The sequence below is a fragment of the Saccostrea echinata genome, unplaced genomic scaffold (assembly GCF_033153115.1).
Source record: "Saccostrea echinata isolate AGI-Se365-2 ecotype Australia unplaced genomic scaffold, CSIRO_AGI_Sech_v1 ptg000008l, whole genome shotgun sequence".
NCBI classification, from domain to species: domain Eukaryota; kingdom Metazoa; phylum Mollusca; class Bivalvia; order Ostreida; family Ostreidae; genus Saccostrea; species Saccostrea echinata.
The window spans coordinates 3598758-3619563 of record NW_026889757.1 but is presented as its reverse complement, the minus strand read 5'-3'; the positions used below and the strand labels follow the sequence as shown (position 1 = coordinate 3619563).

At 34.2% G+C, this 20806-nt stretch overlaps 1 protein-coding gene across 2 annotated transcripts in view; it reads right to left on the bottom strand.

Moving 5' to 3' along the window:
* The window catches only part of LOC133180932 (huntingtin-like), a 48222-nt gene extending 27731 nt beyond the window's left edge, over window positions 1-20491 (bottom strand). Inside the window, exons 1-22 of one of the 2 annotated variants that reach the window (XM_061315395.1) lie at window positions 20393-20491; window positions 17553-17663; window positions 17297-17383; window positions 15718-15838; window positions 13922-14061; window positions 13553-13691; window positions 12278-12419; window positions 10689-10870; window positions 10370-10553; window positions 9449-10141; window positions 8010-8165; window positions 7601-7800; window positions 7180-7281; window positions 6652-6749; window positions 6133-6391; window positions 5736-5896; window positions 3854-3880; window positions 3098-3240; window positions 2711-2843; window positions 1857-2050; window positions 1273-1397; window positions 380-565 (exon numbers count right to left, since the gene is read on the bottom strand). In XM_061315395.1, the coding sequence (XP_061171379.1) occupies window positions 380-565; window positions 1273-1397; window positions 1857-2050; window positions 2711-2843; window positions 3098-3240; window positions 3854-3880; window positions 5736-5896; window positions 6133-6391; window positions 6652-6749; window positions 7180-7281; window positions 7601-7800; window positions 8010-8165; window positions 9449-10141; window positions 10370-10553; window positions 10689-10870; window positions 12278-12419; window positions 13553-13691; window positions 13922-14061; window positions 15718-15838; window positions 17297-17383; window positions 17553-17638 (3558 nt within the window). In that variant the 5' untranslated portion in view covers window positions 17639-17663; window positions 20393-20491. The remainder of the gene's footprint in view (window positions 1-379; window positions 566-1272; window positions 1398-1856; window positions 2051-2710; window positions 2844-3097; window positions 3241-3853; window positions 3881-5735; window positions 5897-6132; window positions 6392-6651; window positions 6750-7179; window positions 7282-7600; window positions 7801-8009; window positions 8166-9448; window positions 10142-10369; window positions 10554-10688; window positions 10871-12277; window positions 12420-13552; window positions 13692-13921; window positions 14062-15717; window positions 15839-17296; window positions 17384-17552; window positions 17664-20392) is intronic. The other variant, XM_061315396.1, reaches the window with a different exon arrangement.
* Window positions 20492-20806: the final 315 nt, after the last annotated feature.

The window sequence follows — 20806 nt, the reverse complement described above, 5'->3', positions numbered from 1 at the left end:
ACAAAGATAGCATGTCAAAAATTTGAAATGTATGGCATGGATACAGAATTATAATGTATACAATGTAGCTGATTCTATTCACAGAGTGCTAATTTTGGCTTATTTAACCCCATGGTTCTTAAATTCAATAAAATAGCATTGTGTGTAATGTATCATATGGTGATTTCAAAATTTGTCAAAATTACAAAGATAACTTTTTAGGATATACCCTGTTTGACTCAACTATTCACAAACTTTTAATCTCTCAAATAATTCACTATAAAATAAGACAAGCTCTTTTGGACATCATTATTACAGGTAAATATGCACAATTCCTGTTTGAACCATTTAACCTCTCCTGTTTATTTCTCAGGTACTGCTTCAATAAATAACACCATACCTGTTGTACACATTGGATAGATTCAGTGGGCTCCAGAACAACTGTAGACTTCAGGTACTGAAGAATTTCATCAGCATACTTCCCAATGTCTTCTAGTCTGGCTATCTCTAATATCTGAGACAGAGTGACCAGTGATGTGTGGAGGAGGCTACAAAACTTGTCAGTCACCATTAGATCCAAGGACACCTAAAAAAAGACAAATCATCACAAAACCAGATATATATCTTACATCATGCATACTGTATATTGCATTAAAAATACTGTTATGTTAATAAATTATGTAAAATCAGTTGGTCAAATGTTAATTAAGATTGATATAACATAACTACTGAACATATTTGATGTCATTTTCACAAGTTATCAATAATAAACTATCCCACAGAAAAATCAAAATGAACCATTCTGTGATTTGAAATACTGCCTGACTTCCTACAGAAAGAAAAAAAATGTCTTAATATATACAACAGTTTGACTGAGCATTTTTATGCCCCTCAAACAGCTTCATGTACTGAGAATGACTATAATTTGAGTAAGTTCCCTTTAACACCTTCATATAATGGGGCAGCCTTTTGACTGACCTTGTAATTTGAGTAAGCTCCCTTTAACACACTTTCATGTAATGGGGCAGCCTTTCGACTGACCTTGTAATTTGAGTAAGCTCTCTTTAACACACTTTCATGTAATGGGGCAGCCTTTTAACTGACCTTGTAATTTGAGTAAGCTCCCTTTAACACACTTTCATGTAATGGGGCAGCCTTTTGACTGACCTTATAATTTGAGTAAGCTCCCTTTAACACACCTTCATGTAATGGGGCAGCCTTTTGACTGATCTTATAATTTGAGTAAGCTCCATTTCACACACCTTCATGTAATGGGGCAGTCTTTTGACTGACCTTGTAATTTGAGTAAGCTCCCTTTAACACATCATACAGCTTCATGTAATGGGGCAGACTGTGGAACACTCCTAATGAGTCCTTCTTTGTCTTTTCTTTTTCTTTCTCCTGTTCTTTCTCCTTTTCTTTAATATAAAATGTAGTGTCAAAAAATAACTATCAAAAAAGTTTAAGAAAATACATGAACATGCTTATGCTATTCTTTTTAAAGATAATATCTTTGAAATAGTTAAATAAATGGTTACTGTGGAATCATTAAAATTCGTGGGGGTCAATGTTCGTGGGCAAGCAAAATTTTATTGGTTCATGGGGATGTAATTTCATGGGCAGCTCGTTTATTTGGTAGATATAATTAATCAGTATGTTGACAAAATAATTGTTCCTGGGGATGTAAATTCATGGGTAAGGATGACCCACGAAATCCACGAACATTGATCCCCCACGAACAATGATGATTCCACAGTATATGTATAATTTTTGCAATTTTGAAAAAAAAAAATTCTTAGATATGATTGTCATTTGTGATTTCTGAAAAAAGCTTTCACATTTTGTTTGTTCAAATTCACATTTTGTTAAATATTTACCTTTTTGTTGTTTTGTGGGTGTTTTTGTGTCTGTGTTGCTGCCTTTAGCTGGGGAATCATTTGGACTGTCCCCTTTGTTCTTTCTTTTGATAGGACTGAGGGAGGGGGCATTGGGTAGGGAGGGCAGGGAGGGTTTGACAGGAGCTGGACCAGGTACTTGTTCATCAATTACATGGACACAGCAATTTAGAACCCTGTAATAAGACATGTACTTTAAATTCCTCTTTCTAGCAAATGAATTGGATTTAATTATACATTACATTGGAGAGGAAGAAAAATTCTCCTATTGATATCCTTGAAATGTATGCTCAATAAAGATTTCATACATACGTACAATTAAACACAGGTACAGCAAAACACTTATAATGAAATCATGCTTACAGGGAAGTGATTTTTATTCCAACTAGTTTTAAAACATATCGTGAGCTTACAGGATATATTGGATCTTTTATGATTGTGGTTGGATGTGATTTTTTATCCAACAAGTTGTGTTCTTTATCCCCAAGCCTTGGCCATATCCAACCACAAATCATGGGAGATTCTTTTTATCACATATTTTATACATCACTATCAATGTTTTACACTGTTTTATATTTGAATCCACATTATTTTACTTCATCACTTTCACGCAAAACCCATTGTGACATCAAAGCAGTGGTATGTGAAAAAATATCCATTGAGTGATATACATGGGTTAAAGGGATAAACATGTGATAAAACTAACTACATTTATAAAGAATCAAAATTGTTTGTCCATAGCACTTCTCTATCAGCATGTTTTACTGTACTATTAATGCAAGAATTTTCTTCACTTTTACAGAGAATGGGCTACATTATATCAAATGATACTATACCTGGCAATATGGAAGAGTAGTTGGTCTAAGAAGGGAATCAGAAGTCTGTCAGAGACAGCCCCCCACTTCACCCCCTCTCCATCATTTGTAGAATTAGATTCCTCTACTGGCTGCATACATCTGTATACTGCACCTGTAAATGATTCTAAAATTACCCAAGTGTGCACAACATGTATTTAAGTCTTGATCACATACTGTACATGTACATTAAAATGTTTACTCTCTGACATTCTTCTCTTAATTTTTATTCAGAAGACTTTACTTAACTTTATAGAAAATTAGACTCCACATTTCTCTGATCTAGAAAAATTCAGATATGTGTGAAAGGGATAACATTTGATATCAGTTGGCAAGCACACATGTTTTCTAACACAGCCTAATTTTTACCTGCAACCAGATTGCCAGCAAACTGTAGGGTGTCACTGTGTGCCGCTAGATCAAGACTTACATTGGAGGAAGTCAGTAGAGGGAGAATAATGGTGAGAGCCCCTCCCCCAGACCCTGCTGACATCTCATCAAGGCTAAATGTGCTAAAACACAACAATACACGATCAAGTCCACAAGGTCTTACACTAAAATATGAAATTCTTAATACATGTACTCTGATGTTTTCTTTGGAGTTCTACAGACAAGTTGTATATTTATTACTTATGTAAATGAAAACTTTAAATACTCTTTGATAAATGCATTTCTACATGTTTGTACAAAGATAATTTTAATATTTGGATTTTTTTTTTTTTTGAGTTATTATATGGTACAGATATGCATGCCCACTTAATGTGAAAGAAATTGATTTTAACAATTCATCGTAAATTATGTGTTTCAAGAATTAAGAACTCAAATGAATAATCATATAACGTGAAATTCCTCATGCATGACACAGAGAGACAGCATAGAAAACATGCACTATTTCCCAAACATAACTAGCAAAAATGCAACTCAACAATGAAAATAAATAATTCTGAACTATTCATAGTCATCTCAGAGTATTAAACATGACAATTCAATAAATGCTGCAACTTTTATGTAGAACATTGCTTGTTTGTAACAGATTATGTTTTACATGTATTTCAGAACATATCTGGCTAAAGGGAAACAATAAATGAGGACAAACAAACAAAGCAGTTGCTTCCCCTGTCTTACCCAGACCAGACATAACCCATCACAGTTCTGTTAAAAGACAAAGTAATAATCTGTAAGATTTGAATTTAAGGTTTTAATTTTTTTCTTCGAAATTTCTTTGCCCAATATCACAATTTTTTTTCTACCTGCTAGGAGATATCTAGATGTTTGTACATTTCAAAATCTTTTTTTTAATCTTAAAAAAATTTCAATTGGCTATTTTAAAAGTTAACTGAATAGAAGTTTAGTCAGTCTCACATACATGTATATATATACATGGGGAAAAGTGAGGGATATACATGTAACCACATGTATAATAAATTTCATGTACCATGAATAACTGTATGCATTAATCAATTTATCGTTCATACATGTACACACATTTCTTGCAGATAACAAGAATATTTTCTTCCTTGAATGAGGATACTTACATGTAGCTTACAACATTTGTTAGGGAATACAGTATGCAAATATAAGAGCTCCGTGAAAATAGAAATTATTGCCTAGTTCTGGTATAGTAATTTAAATACATGTATTTTAAATTGTATAAAAACGTGAAAATTATGCAAGTTCATAAAACAAAGCCTTCTAAATGTTCCTTTTGAGGACTAAATTATTTTAAATGACGTTTTGAGATGAACAATCTAAAAATAAACAGGTACATGTATATGAAAAATGTACATTAATTCATATTTAGATACAATTTAGTATACAATTTGAGATACATGAATTTACATTGGTACATGATGTTTATATCACACCTGTCATCAAATTTTTGTCTCCTGCAAACAGAACTGTAGTAAATTGAAGTGTATAAAAATTTAAATTCAAGAAAGATAACTCTCACTCTGAAAAATGATTATTATACCTTTATGGGATAATGAACCTTAATTGTATGTTCTTCATCAATTGGAAGTTAGGGACACACGCAACATAGTTTTGAACTATATTTTTTATTTCCCTGTATAATTTTAGTAACTGAATAAATGAAGGACCTTTGTGCAATTTTATGCTGTCTGGTAGTCCTGAACATCTCCTCTGAATCAAATTTTAAGGAAATACCAGCTGAAACTACCATTTTTTGTTCATTTTTCTTTTTAAAAAAATACAATGATTTCCATCTTTTGATATATGTTTAAAACTCCTGGTAATGTATGCTGATATTTTGTCTAAGAACATCTGTTGGTACTATTACTTTAAGGACCCTCTCTATACTATTAAAATGAAAATGTTTTTTGGACATTGAGAAAATCATATTGTATAAAGGTGTAAACATTGAGCTTATTTACGTCATTTTCAACATTGGGTGCCTGGCTTTTACCCCAAGGAAAAATGTTCAAAGTCAACAAAGTTTTGATGAACAGAAATCACTGTTGTTTACCTAAGTGGGGAAAAAGCATACAGATGGAAGTTTTCATTAAATTCATCTTGGCCTATCAAAATGTCAAGAATGCTTGAATTGATTAGACATTGATTGATAAACTGTAAATTTCAATTTATTTTATTTTAGATCTAGGGGCAGATTACTTTAACTACATAAAAATACCACAGAATCAGAACTCTTTAGTGTGCAATGTATGGAGAGTTCTTAAATTAAGAATATCTTGGAAAATTATCAGTGGGAAAGGAACATTGTAAAGTACATGATTGTATGTTGCATATAACCTTTTGAACCTCTACAATTAAGATTTCATATTTCTACTTATCAGATCAACAAAATACAAAAAAACATTTACACAAAATAAAACACATCAAATAAAATTCAATGTCACAACATTATACAATTTTATAAAAATACATACATTTCACAAAGTAAAAAGAAATTAATTAAATGACAGTAAAATGAGAAGAAAACAAAATGAAAGTCTCTTATAATCACCAGGGAAAATGGACATAATTTTACCTGGAATTACTGTGAGATCGACTAGGTGGCCTCTTCATTATTCCTTTATTGCTGGCCTCCTTAGGGAGGAACGAGGTACAAGGTCCACACCCCCAGGAATGAGCATACAATGTTGCAGGGAAAGCCTCAGACAGGAGGAACAAAGCATGACAACACCCAAACTATAGAATACAAAGTACTGCATGAAAGGGGGGATTATCATATCACACCTGAAACAGACTAATTAAGTCTTAGTATCATACAGACCAATTCACTCATATCCATTTTAGATCCACAACATGAAGTATTATAACTTTGTCATTAAGATAACAAAGAATGAGTAAATCACCGGATAAAATGACAAAGGATAAAAGTATTTACTGTATTCTAGACTTGATGATTACTTGTGTAAACTTACTGTTAAGTGTTTGGACTGTGATACATTCAGCTGATGTAGCGCTGATTTCACAACTCTGGACAAGTTACTTTCTATAGATGGGGAGACCACTCCATTACTGTCTGTGTAAGGTTTCACCAGGCCCAGAACCAGTGGGGGTGAGTTAAGAACAGAATCAGACACCATTGGGGACAGCAACTTTTCTGTGTGGAGTCGAGATTCCGTTATGATTGGGTCATGTTGTGGGTGATCACATGGATAAAATAACCTTGGCACAATTCTGTTCAAAAGATAACAATATAAAACACACTCTAAATTAAAATCAGACTCAATTGGAAATAACTTCAAAAGGTGATAGTAATTTATTTTCAACATCACATTTTTTGGCCGAGCAATGAGGAAAGACAGTTATTTCAACATCAAGTAAATCTAGATTCAGTAAACATGATAAAACCTGTCTATAAAGTCTCTAGGATTGAATTAACATGTAATTTTCCCTATTTACAGTAGAAGATGGAACCTTAGTTCATGAGTACCCACTTGACTAGTGTTTCTGAAGCACAATGCCTGACCCTGATGTCATCATTCCCCAACATCTCCATCACAAACAAAACAATCCTGTCCTGTATATGTAGCTTCTGCAAACAAGATGAATATAAATGTACATGCACACATATACGGTCAAACCTCATAATCTTTAACTCTATGGGACCAATAAAGAACTTAAGATAAATGTATCTGTAGGCTTGAAATATTGAGGTTAAAATACAATAAGAAAAAAATCATTGGGACTGAATAATCCATGGTATTCAAAATATCAGAGTTTGAGAAAAGAAGTTCAACTATACATGCATTTCAAAAAAAAAAACAAAACATAAACATGTTTTCAAGAAAAGAAGTTCGCCTGTAGATGTATTTCCCAAAAAATACCACAGCATGTTGGTATTTAATCCACATATCAAGATAAATTATCTACAATACAATCTTTAAATTATCTACAACACTACATGTATATCAGCATTCATGAAAAAAAATAGGTATAAATTATTTATAATACTGTCAAGTTACCCCAAGAAAGTGGTTTGTCCCTCTCTGTACTTCACTACAGCAAGACTCCAAATGGTTCAAAACATTGAAGTTCACACAACTCACAATCTCTAGTATTTCTACCTGTAATTAGAAATATTATTTTTTGTATGTATAGTACTCTATTGATCTTCAAATGCTAAAAGACATGATAGAAATACACGTATATACACATACAAAAGAAGGATTGAGCAAGATCCATGATATGGGTGCTAAAGTAAAGCAATTCTTTGCAAAAAACTTTTATTTGAGATTTGTCAGTTTAATCGACTGCATATTTATGTTAAAGCAAAATTAAATGAATGTTTCACAGTGAGAAATATTTGCCAGTAAAATAAGGTGTTCCAAAAGTAATAAATATTTCTTGAACACAAATTTAAGTTGGTTTACAGTAATCAGTCACCTTGACAAGCCAGTATGGATTGTCCTGTATACTGAGTAACCGGATCACTGTCTCTAGTCCCACAGGACTGTGAGTTCCCAGTAACAGAGGCATTAGACACTTCTTAACAGCAAGCACAGCCAGGCGGACTGCTACTGAGGACTCATCTTCCATAATGTGGAGAATAATTTCTACCAGATGCTCAATTCTTACTGAGTATCCTACATGTATACAAAAAGGCAAAATACAAAATTATTCAGTATTTCAAATTCAATGCTTTTACAATCCATTATCCATGCATGCACCAGAATTATATACTTTATCCTTTTATTAATAACTTTCTCTTTATAATGCACTTCATATATTTTAATAAGAGTTTGTTTTCCTATGTACATGTAAAACAGAGTCATAATAAAATGAGCATATTTACCAAAAACAAATTCCTCCATCCATTTATTGAAGTTTCCTCCTCCCTGAGTGAGGGTTGAACTTATTAGATTACCAATGATTATTGAAGCTGTGCCTTTCAGCTGTGGGTCAATATGACTAGCAAAAAGCAACACATCCTTTATCAGCTGGTTGTTTTCTACAAAAAATAAGACCCTAAACGTTTACCCCATTTTGCAGTTTTCAGTTATTTCATTGGCTTCTGTCTGTAATTTTTATCAGCAATTTTGAGTTGGCAATACTTGACTTAATTTTCTCATGTACATTTGATAATTTAGATATGAATGATTCTTTTATTGTTACATTATTATGTTTTGTCAGAATGTACATGTATCAATCATTACCCCCACCCCCCCCCCCCCGTTCACACAGAGCTGAGACTTTACAACGATCATTCCGATCAAGCCCCGATCTGAAAAACTTTTGGATCGGGGCGGATTGGAGCCGATCGGCATCTAAATTGAGCAATTTGGCAAATTATGGTCTTCATTACGACCATACTACGATGCCCTACGTCAAACGTGCTGCTAACACGCTTCTATTCCGATGTTATGCAGACTGTTGCCGACAAGCGGCCGCGTTTACAGCATTTACGCTATGCTGCCGCTATGACATTCAAGATCATACTACGACGCTACGCAGATCTAGATGACTGTACGACGATATCGCTACGGTGGTGCCGACCATGTTATGATTGTATTACGCTTCTAGTGCGATTTACATGGTAGTGGGAACGTAGTAAGAACGTAGTGGGAGCGTTGTAGGAGCGTACTTGATAAGTTCCTGACTGTACTATGCTTTTACTGCGCTTTTACTACCATCAGGAGGATCTCTCCACGATGCTTCCACGCTGCTTGTATGATTACGGCGCTTCTACTTTTTACGACTTTACCCCGATTCTTGTTGGCCACGATCCCACGAGCATGTTCAAAATAAGCGTGGTGAAAGCATAGAGCTCTCCGATCATGAAGACCCTACCGCGATCATACTGTGCTTATGAAGACTCCACTCCACTACGTTTCTCCTGCGATTTGTCACGATCGGCCACGTTTTCGGCCACACTTTGATCGTAGTAGAAGCGGCGTCTATGTGTGAATGGGGGCTTAATAAGTGACACTTTGAATATGAATCAGTGTCCCTATCATTGCTAAAGCATTAAAACAACAAATGAAAAAAATAAAATTTGGAGCATAACCCAGCAGTGTAATCTGGGGTGGTCAATCCATAATCCATATTTTGAAACTAAAATCCAGGATACATTTGTAATTCTGTAATAGTAAACAGCACTGGAGTATTAAAATTCATGCATCCTAACATTCTTATACAAGTTTTGAGAACTTTCATTATCACAAAATGAAACAAGCTCCAAAGAAGAACACTGTGAAATCAACCATGGAGTTTCGAATCTGCAAAGCTACTTACCTTCATTTATTTCCTTAAAAACATTCATAAATAGAATTTGTGGTCTAAATGTCATGGAGTAGCTGACACATCCTAAAGCTAAAACCTTAATGCTCACACGCACAGTTCGATCCGGAATTAATTGTTCTTTTGTTCCACTCAAAAGGAATCTCCGACAGATCACACGAATACAGAAGTCTAGTGGCACATCATCTAATAGACTCCCTAGGTTTTGTGTCACATCTATCTGAATAGAATTTTGTATCTGAGTTTTCTCATCAACTTCTGGTAACACATCCTCCTCTAATTCTGGGTTTCCATTCATGTCCTGTCCTCCCCCTCTTTTAGCTTTTGGGGGCAAGGACAACTTATTCAGACTTTGCTGGCTGCCATTAGCACTAGAAACTTGAGACAAGTTTGATTTTTCTGACATGTCTTCATTCAGGTCACCTATTTCTATCCCAGAATACCTAGTGTCCAGAGTTGTGACGACAATCCCTGCATCACAGGTGTCTACATCTAGAGGAACTCCATCATTGTCTGCGGCTTCAGAGCTCTGATCTCTGGACATTTGTGCCCTGTAGTTAGCTACGATGTCTGATACATTGTCCTCTGAACCCTCTGAAGGGTCTACTATTGATTCCGTTACCTCCAGCTCATCAGCAGCAGTGTTATCTTCATACATCTTAGACATGGATGGAACTTCTGACAATCCTAGAGAGGAGATATCATTTATTGCTGATTCAGTTTTGCCACATCTATGAAATTTGAGATTTTCCTGATAGATAATATTTATAAAAGAAATCTTTTATATAATTTTAAGAAATAAAATACTGTCTGATGGAAATCTCGCACTTTGCCTTGTTTTAAACATTTGCACATCAAATGTACAATGTGTGAATTTTCTAGTTTGGTATTTTCTTTAATATACTTAAATATTACCTTCACCTGGTTGTAAACTTTGATCTGCCTTAAAAATGTAGGATCTAGTGATACTCTTGGGTGTGGTCAGTATGGACACCAAGAGAGGTGAGGGATTTCGGAGGAGCTGCTGGAATGTCTCCAGGGCACCTGTCACAACATTATGGTCAGAATGTCCCATTAAGTGAAGCAATAGCTGTATCACCTGTATAAAAACAAACCATAAGTTTAGGTTCTATACAAATGTATTTAATAGTGAAGTAAAAAAAATGTTCAGAGATCAGCTAATTGTATCCTTTTATGTTTTAGTATTTTCAGAATCAGCTATTTCACTAGATACCATGATAAACTGCTCCTTGCTGATGGTCTGTTCTTTCTCTTTTGTCATCACACCAAAGCTGCCTTTCAGACCCTGTTTTTCCTGTCCAGATTCATTGAGGTGTGGAATAAGTGACCTCAGGCACAGTAACACTCCAATCAGTGTGTGTAAACTGGTCTCCTCATCCACTGGCATGACCATATCTGTTCATAACAGAGTCATATAAAAGCACACACAGATGCAAGAGTACAAAGGTTTTTATCAAATTGACTTATTGTTGACATGAATTTAGTTAAGAAATAAATAACAAGTTTAAAAACTTCAATGGGAATTGAAGTTGGTCGGTCACGTGATCAAATCCTGTGAAGGCCAAAGGCCTTCTCAGAAGATTTGATCACGTACCGACCCACTTCAATTCCCATTGAAGTTTTTAAACTTGTTATTTATTACTTATATATACATTTGAGATGGACAATTGAATGTAATCGAATATAAATATTGCACTAACCGCACATCGTAGATTTCGACAAATTACGCTAGGTGTAAATCGGCTTGAAAAGCGGTTACGCTTCAAATTCATCTGGCAAAGGATTCTGTTTTGAAGGGAATATTCTGTGAAAGGCTACTTGCGATCAATTATAGTGAGCATATTGGTGTCTGGGAATTTTTGTATTCATGAGAACCCATATTCGATGTTAAAAAACACAAGAAACACGTCTGATGTTTGATAATAAAAAGTTGGAGGAATTTCGGTAGGAAAGGGATGGATGGAGACACTTGTCCGGACCAGATAACTTGAAATCAAGTACAAAATTTGATCAAAACCATAAAATCTACGATTTCAGTAAGGCATATTTATATTAATTTATGATGTTGACATGGAGACACTGGCGACAGCTTACATTGTTAAGACAACGTCACAACGATCTCGATGATGGAGGTGTGCCTACCGAACTTCCAAAGTGCAGTGTTTGTCAGCTGTTTGTGGCGTGATTGCATTACATTGATATTTTTCAACAGATTTTCAAATTTATTGTGAGTAAAGTTTAACGAAAAAAAATTATAGCATTCAGAGGTCTGCGAGAAAAATAAGGGTAAACGTTGAGACTATGCAGCTCAGACATGGAACTTATAACATGTAGTTTTCTATTCTCTATGTAAAACCGATCAAAAACTGTATTAAATACTCGTTTACATTGTAAATAAAATGATTATTATAATTTACTAGAGTATTTTGTACATTTTTATGTATGAAAAACATGCTATATTGCTTAGTGGAGTAAGTCTTTTTATGTAGATATTACTGCGCTGTGTGATTGGGTCATGTAATGACCTATGACCTTCAAAAAACTTCATACAGTTATGAAGATATTTGCTCTCTGCATGTTTATATAATAGAGAGATACCACAAATGTATATATTTTTACTTGAAGCAGACAGTGTTTAAATTTTGACAAATGCAGAATATAATTGTATTTTTTTCTTTCCATCACTCTGTTTGTCTGTTTCTGTTTCTCTCTCTGTCATTCATTATCTTTTATAATGATTAACTCTCCAGAATAAATGATGTAAAGATTTCAGATAATGAATACACCCTCCATACAAATTACCTAACAGTGATCCCAGAAGGTGGTTGTAGAATGAAGATGGACTTCTACTGTGCTCACATATCAGGACCAGGCTGGTCGCTGCCATTCTCCTTGTGGCTGCAGAGGTGGATCTCAGGTTAGGAAGAAATGATTTTATAAGAGCCTGAAAATAAAAGAGCCAAATAAAACATTCAAGACATCTGATGACATATAAACAGCTAAAGGAATCTACATCATTATCAAGATTAAGTGTTTTGATCGAGAGAAGTTGAAAATTATTGGTAGCAATGTACATGAGTAATAGTTACATGTATTTGTATACAAGGTGTCAATATCAAACAAACATAGGTAATCAAAGATTACAAAGCTTACCTCGACGAATGTTATCCATAAGTAAGGCAAATTTCACATCATATTTTTTTTTCTAGTTAGTGTACATGCAAAGATCAATATCCACGCAAGTTTGATTTAAGTAGGACTTACAGTTACTTGGAAATAGACCTGCTCAAAAACTTTTAACCTGTTTACTGATCAAGAAAATTTTGGTCAGTTCCAAAATCCAAAGCAAGTCTGGAAGTTTTCATTTTTAGATGCACCATCTATACAAGTTTAATCATAACAGGCCATAATATTATATAGCTACTCAAAAGAAAAATTACCCTGGTCACTCATCTGGAAAATGTAGGTCAGATTCAGAATTCAAAGCAAGTCTGGAAGTATCCATCCCTAGATACATCACCCATGCTAATTTGGTTAAATATGGCTAAAATTCACTCATGTGGAAAATCTAGGTAGAATCCAGCATCCGAAGCAGGTGGGCTAGTGTACATCCCTAGATGCATCATCCATGAAAGTTTGGTCCAGGTAGGGCTTACAGTTACTTGGGAACAGACCTGCTCCAAAAACTTTAACCTGCTCACTCATTTGGAAAATCTAGGTCAGATCCAGCATCTGAAGCAACTGTGGTAGTGTCCATCCCTAGATGCATCATCCATGCAAGTTTGGTCCAGGTAGGGCTTATACTTACTTGGGAATGGACCTGCTCCAAAAACTTTAACCTGGTCACTCATCTGGAAAATCTAGGTCAGATCCAGCATCCGAAGCAACTGTGGTAGTGTCCATCCCTAGATGCATCATCCACGCAAGTTTGGTCCAGGTAGGGCTTATAGTTATTTGGGAATGGACTTGCTCCTAAAACTTAAACTGGGACGCCAACGCTAACGCCGACGCTGGGGGTATGGCATTAGCTCATCTCGACTTCGTCGAGGTGAGCTAAAAAAGTGACTATCCAGTTACCTTTATTTCAGATTCATTGGCAAATCCAATCAGTGGTGGGCAGATCTTCTGCATGGATTGAGACAGAGTGTCCTGAATTGCTTCATCTTCTCTCTTGCATATTCGTGCAATGCATGGCAACAAATTAACTATGTATGGTCTGGAGAAAACCAACAAAAAATTTTGAACATCCAAGAATGGAGACACAATAGCTAATGATAAATGAATGAATTTATGTGATTGATCAAACTATTTAAACTCAAACTTAGTCCATTAAATATTATGACAAAATAAAAATGAGAGTAAAAGTATCAAGGATTTAATTAATGCAATACTGAGCAACATCTGTCCCAAATTTACATTAAGCATCTGTAGACAAGAAACAATTACCTGCATTTCTGTGGACGAATAAGATGAGCCATCTCAGAGAATCTCCACAGAGCTGCTCTCAATGTACGACTGCTGCCATTTTTCTTGATTTCCTTATATAGCTCCACTTGCAGTCTTCCAAGATTTGTCTCAAGCAAGATCTGAAACAAACAAATATTAGAACTGTCAGAGCACAACATGTCAAAAACTGAAAAGTGAAGTTTCTAAGAATGTACACATCAACATCCAAGCGGTGGAAGGAAAGAAACTGATATGGCTGTTTGAATTTCATTTTTTTAAACAGAACATTCATTGACAAAACATTTTAATGTTCTTGAAAAGGAGGAAACACCAATACTAGTAAATGTCTTTTATTACTAAAAGGATGATGTGACATAACTGCTATCTGGGGCCCCTTTTTCTACGATGAATTATATTTAATCTACAACGAATTTGATAGTTTTCAAACATGAGTGAATAAATACAACGCCTTTTGAATAGTTTAAATAGTTCTGACACATTTTTAATTATAAAGATTACTGCATTATCTATGATTTTTCAGACCCCATGACAACAAAATTCGGCCTGGTTTGTGACAATATGTTCTTTTATGAAAAGAAAATAGGCGGGCCTTAGTACAATAGAGGGATATGCATGTCCGAGGAATCTATCTTATATGGCTATTGTTATTATTTCGCACATAGTCGCTTACCGAGAACAATTGTCCAATCCGATGACAGAACGACAAAACATGCTGGTTTACTACATGTTTACATTTTATCACAGGCATGTGGTTTAGGTCAATTTACACATCTCTACTACATTTCAAACTTTTAATGGTCAGCCAAGACTAGTTATACAAAATAATATGCATGGAACCTCAGTGTTTACCGTTTTTGGTCAAGAAATGCACATGAAACTTCTATTCACTGATTCTCGAGAATACGTGTAGACCTTATGAATTGCCCACCAAACGCTTTACAAACTTTGAACTATGTATATTTATAAATCAATGTTTGTAATGTGAGCTGGGAAATTGTAGATCCGTGTCTAATTTGTGACTCAAATGCATAAAAAATTGTTTATCGGAAAGCAGGTAAAAAAAACAACCTTTTTTCCAAGCATAAAATGTCCTTAGTACTTTTGTGGTACTCACTAGTAATGCAACTCATATAGCTGATTGGTCAGTTAGAAAGTATAGTCAGTGCCTCGATTTGCATATGAATTAATTCTTACGTAGATTTCAATAAAATACAGTGACCAGCCAAAGGAGAAAAATGTACCTACTTGCGCTCGTATATTTTAAGGGTTTCAAAGAGTGGGGCGTGGCCAAAATTTAATGGGAATTGGATGTAAACATGGTACCCCTACTCAAAATAAAGACATGCATCTTCCAAATTATGTTTCTATTTTCCGTAAAAGTAGTATTTTATGAGGGTAAACATGTCAGTGATTAAGTGCATGCAAAAATTAGAGTAAAATTTATATATTTAAATTTTTGTCAATTTACCTGGGGCCGTATGTCACATCATCCTTTATCATAATGATTCTAAACATTAAAACATTAAGTGCACATGCATCTATAGTAATAATTTGTTTGCATATACTTCAGTTCTTCATGTACCTAACAGCTACGAATTGCTCATGCCCATTTACCTGTACTTGATTTCAACAAATATCGCATTTTTATAGTTGTGACATTTAAAATTTTATTGCTTCATAAAACTAAAAAATCAACCTAGTATATGTATCTCCTACTCTATAAACCAATGAGTTACACTTTCTACAAGGATAATTACACCAAACAAAATAAATACCTTTATAGATCTGTTCAAACACTCATCTGCTACCATTCTTACATCAGATTCTGCATCATCACACAGTGTTAAGAATGTCTCCATCGCAATACCAAGGAATTTGGGAAAATCCACTATTGCTCTATTACAAAAAAAGGTAATAAATATAACCTTTGTTTCATGCACAGAAAATTCTTGACAAATTCACAATACAGTGCCCACTGTCCAATCCGACAACTGTGCAATCCGGCACACTGGACTTTCCGACCTCATATTTTATTCCCAAAAATTTCTTTATAATATATATAGAATAAAACACTGTATATTCCGACCACTGTACATTCCGAATTCCGGCGCTTTTTCGTCAACAGAACAAGATAATTACTTTATGATTTCACCTGAGTAATCCGACATAATTACACTTGTGTACCGTAATTGGCCGCTGGCCAGGTAACGTGAATGTCCAGTTTGGTCACAAGATTGGTCTACTTAGAGAGTAGTTAATTACATGTACGAGTTTGAAAGTGTTTATGTAAGAAATTGTAATGAACAGTTTTTGAATCAAAAATTAGGCAATCATTCTCTTTGTTGTTATATATATATATATCCCTGTTGTTATCAATTTTATTCCGGCATATAAAAAATAGCATCCACGCGACAGAAAATATAAAGACTACATGATGTTTAGATCGCTTTGCTTTTACCTTACAGAATAAATAAGATTTTTAGCTTGAAATTAAAATCAAATATGCAGTCAGGGTCCTTCGTAAAGCCATGTTATGAAAAAAAAAAATGAGTACATACGGCGAACTACTATGTAACACAATACACAATTTAAAAGGCAGATAGACAACTCTTCATTTCCGGATTAATATACACTGAATCAAGCGAGGCTGTGTACATAAAAGATCCGCCGAAAGCAAAATATACCTTTTTCAGTTGCCCATTAAATTTAAAATATTACATCTGTCTGATTAAAATTCAATCGCTATCACAGTTTTAGAGTTACTTCCCGTTTGTATGAAAAGTCGCGTGACGGTATTAATAGCACAGTCTATGTTGAGAAATAAACAATGGCGAAAATCTGTAGAAAAAAATAATACAATTGTGTAGAGAAGGTAGAGGAAATATTTACTTTAATATCGACTGTCAGTAAGTAAAAATTAAATTGCAACATCTCGGAGCGATCGGCAGTTCCAAGTTTTGTCCATTAAAAAAAAAGAAGAAAAAAAACATCGTATATTACTTCAGAGTCCAGAGTTTACTAATGCTATATCACAAAGCGTTGTTTCTCAAAGAAATGCTAATCAGATATAATTTATACAGCAAAGAAACACACAATTATGCAAACACTTTGACAATTAAATACAAGTGTACTCTTAACCTAATGGAAAATGATTTATTTTTTTTTGTATGAAGTCGTCTGACACTAATGATAATGCTCAGAAATATTCAACACTGGGTAATCCGACACACTGCCTAATCCGACATTGATTTTATTTCCCGCAGCATGTCGGATAAGACAGGTTACACTGTACATACTTATGAACATTCGTATGTACAAATTTACCAACAAATTGTGAGACATGTAGAATATTACCTCATATTAGGAGCACAGATGCTGTCAGCCACAAGATTACAGTTGATCATTTTGTCCTTTTTGCTTACAGGAGCTTGTTCTTTTTTCCTAAAAAGTTCATCATTGATCAAACAAACATTAAAAATGATACATTTATGCAAAATAATCATAATTTCTCGAAACTGAATTTATACATTTAGTTAAGTCTTATGCTGTGAGGAATACTGAATTGAAAATTTTTTACAGAATTAGAATGTCTGGATGATAATGATGTTACTTTGCTAGATCATCTGTAGTTGACCCTGGTGGCTGAAACACCCTAAGGGCCTCAAATGCCTTAATCAGCTTCTCAATGGTAGCCATTGTCTATGGTCCTTCACTTCACATCCTACAAGAATCAGCTTTGCAAATATTATACAGTGAAACCTGTCTAATCCGACATGCACTTGAGACGAATTTTGTGTCGGAATAGACAGGGTGTCACATTGCACAGTGTAAAAAAAATTGAAAATAGTAAAATGGGAACGAAATTTAACGTCAGAATTCACAATGTGATGGATTGCACAGGTGTCAGATTAGACAGTTTTCACTGTACATGTACATGCAAATAATCCTTGTCTTCAACAAAAATATTCATAATGGACTTTGTAATTTCAACTTATATGCAGGAAGTAAATATAAACATACATCTGTTTTTATACAAATTAATTTCCTTCAAAATTCTAAATGGGTATCATTAATCAGATAACATAGATTCTGCCCTTTTTCACTTAAAAATTCCTGTTCCTTTCAAACAAACTGACACTTAATTTGCATGCAATACTAATTATTCTGGCTGTCTGATCATAGCAACCTTTGATATGTGTTTAAAGTATTTTTATTGGCCAAAGGTTTGGGTGGTAAGGAGCTAGGTTCACTTTATGCATATAATGGCCCTGTAGATATACCGATCTATTGACTAACACTTTATGTTCCATTTTAAACATCAAGATAAAGTAGAGGCTTAGTGCTTTCATTTCGTATTAAAAATGTTCTCCTTAAAACCAAGGTCTTGGAAAACAGGCTTCATGGAATTGCAATGTTCTTGAATTTTAAGGAAAACAAGTATATTTGAGTACTTTCAAAGAAGAGAAATAATATGAGCACACCCTCTGACCTAAAAAATAAAACATGTTTTGTAATCCTCAGAAATAGTTCAATCATTTAATAGTTGCATATTTTAGATCAGAGGTTGCGCTCTATATTAAATATCGAAAAATAGCTTTAAAAATTAGCTGTTTTTGTAGAATTTTTCAGGATATGAGGAAAATGACGCAATTCATGACATCATAATGCATTGACTAGCCAGAAAATTACGTCATTTTTGATAGATACGCAGTCAAAGGTCTAAATGATATTTAATGCATTGTCAACTAAAACAAAGCAGTTTCAGTTTTTCTGAAATTCACAGGGCCAAAAAAGGCCCAAAGTGAACCTTGTTCTTTCTTTTGTTTGGGGTAGTGCATGGGGTACTTGCTTCATGCTCTGGCAGGCAACATCTCGTCTGTGCAGACAATTTTGTCTTTATCTTAAATTGTATTCACAAAGATATTTCTGAATTATATGGATGGATACACAGACCATATTCAAATCAGATTGTAATCATAAATGAAGTTGCATAAGTATAGCTTGCATAATTCCATAAATTAGGTTGTTCATTTGTTGTTAAAACCTCAAAGTGGATGGGATCCAATAAATGATCAAACCCTCTTACAAAACTGTGTCTCTTCATCTTAAACAGTGTGGTCACAAACAGATGGAAAGTATTAGATTAATATTTAATAACAGAAACTTCAAAAATGTGTGTAAAATAGCAAAACCTAGCAATTGAGGACCTACATTTTATCAAGGTATTGCTTGGACAGCAAGCAGATGCAGGATAAAGAATGAAAATCAATGACCTTATAATTTCAATTTGCAATGTACTTCCTATAAAATTATAACAATTTCTTAAGTCTCGTTAAATTAAAATGCTCTTGTTAAAATCTTTTCTTAATATTCTAAGGTGAAAAGCAGAATTGATTGTTAAAACACATTTACCAAGCAATGAGCTCATTGGTAGGAAAAAAGTAGAAAACAAAGAAAGATTACATAACCATTTGGTTTATATAGGTCTTTCTTAAAACAAGTCCATGTCTGATGTTTAGCACTTTATTCTCAATTATCAATTTTTGAATTAAAATGACATTTCCATATATAGATTTACATCATTCAATTTAGATAGAATGTTCTATCGTTAAAATGATATTGTCCTACGGACCCGGTTTAACGATAGAATTCGTTCCGTGTATTCGCAATGTAGCAAAATAAACACGGGCGATAACTCGAACTCTGTGCATTTCCTATGAACAATCCAGAGAGTTCCGAATGTCAACTTGGCGTTAAATTTGAAGAAAGGAAAAAAACGTTGAGAAAATGAGTTGAATTTTCGTATTTATATGGATTATTTTGTAGGTTAAAAGGCATATACAGTCTCAAAAAGGTTTGTTATGATTAATTTGGTAGTTATTTTCAGTGCAACTCCTTTTGTATTCTTCAAAATCATTTCGGAGTGGATCCACTCCGATTTGCTACATTGCAAGTATATGGGACGTATTCTAACTGTGGTGAGGGCTCGTCCCGAGACACAGTTAGATTATTCTAACTACATTCAATTGTGTGGAATGCCAAGTTTAACTGGCAAAAATTTGTGCGTTCATGACCAACATCATTTTAGATGATACAACTCAAATTTTGGCGAATGGGATATAATGTATACATATGCAGGAAAAATCTGACAGTTGCAAAATCTAATTTATAATGGGGATTAAGAAGAAAACATCTTCAGACACACTGACACACCAGCACTCTAACAAGTCAGATGCAGAATTGGAATGAGACGCCAATTTTCAGTGCTGCAACAGGCTTCTCATGAAGTCATTTCCATTTTAACTATACTTAAAACATACATGTAACCGACATGCCCACCAGTTTCAAAATCCGTGAGCCAATGCTGCAGATCGTTTATGTAAATACATGGCAATTAATAAATATACTTAAGTTTTCTATAAATTCCGTGGTTATAAACATTTCACAAACCAGTATTTATCTGGACTTGAGCCTAGAACAAAGAATTATTGATTTTTCTCTTAATACTCGTATCCTCACATTTCTGCCCTGTATCTGAACGGAAGTACATGTCACGTGAGAAAAACATTGTTGTAAAGAAGAAAACCCATTCAAACAAACAAAATTAATCCGTAAATGAAGAATCTCGAAAATGGTAAGAAATTCGTTAATGAAAATAGTGTTAAAAATAGAAATGAATTTTCTTTGATCTGGATTGCCTTAACTACCAACTGGTGCGCTTCCACATATCTATTTTTTATATATTTTTTAATGTATTAACAAAATTAAGGATCAGTGCCCATCCATTGTATATTGAAACGGGCAGATACTGTAAACCCCCTATTCCTAGAGAAAAACGTTTATGCTATTCATGTAAATTATTTA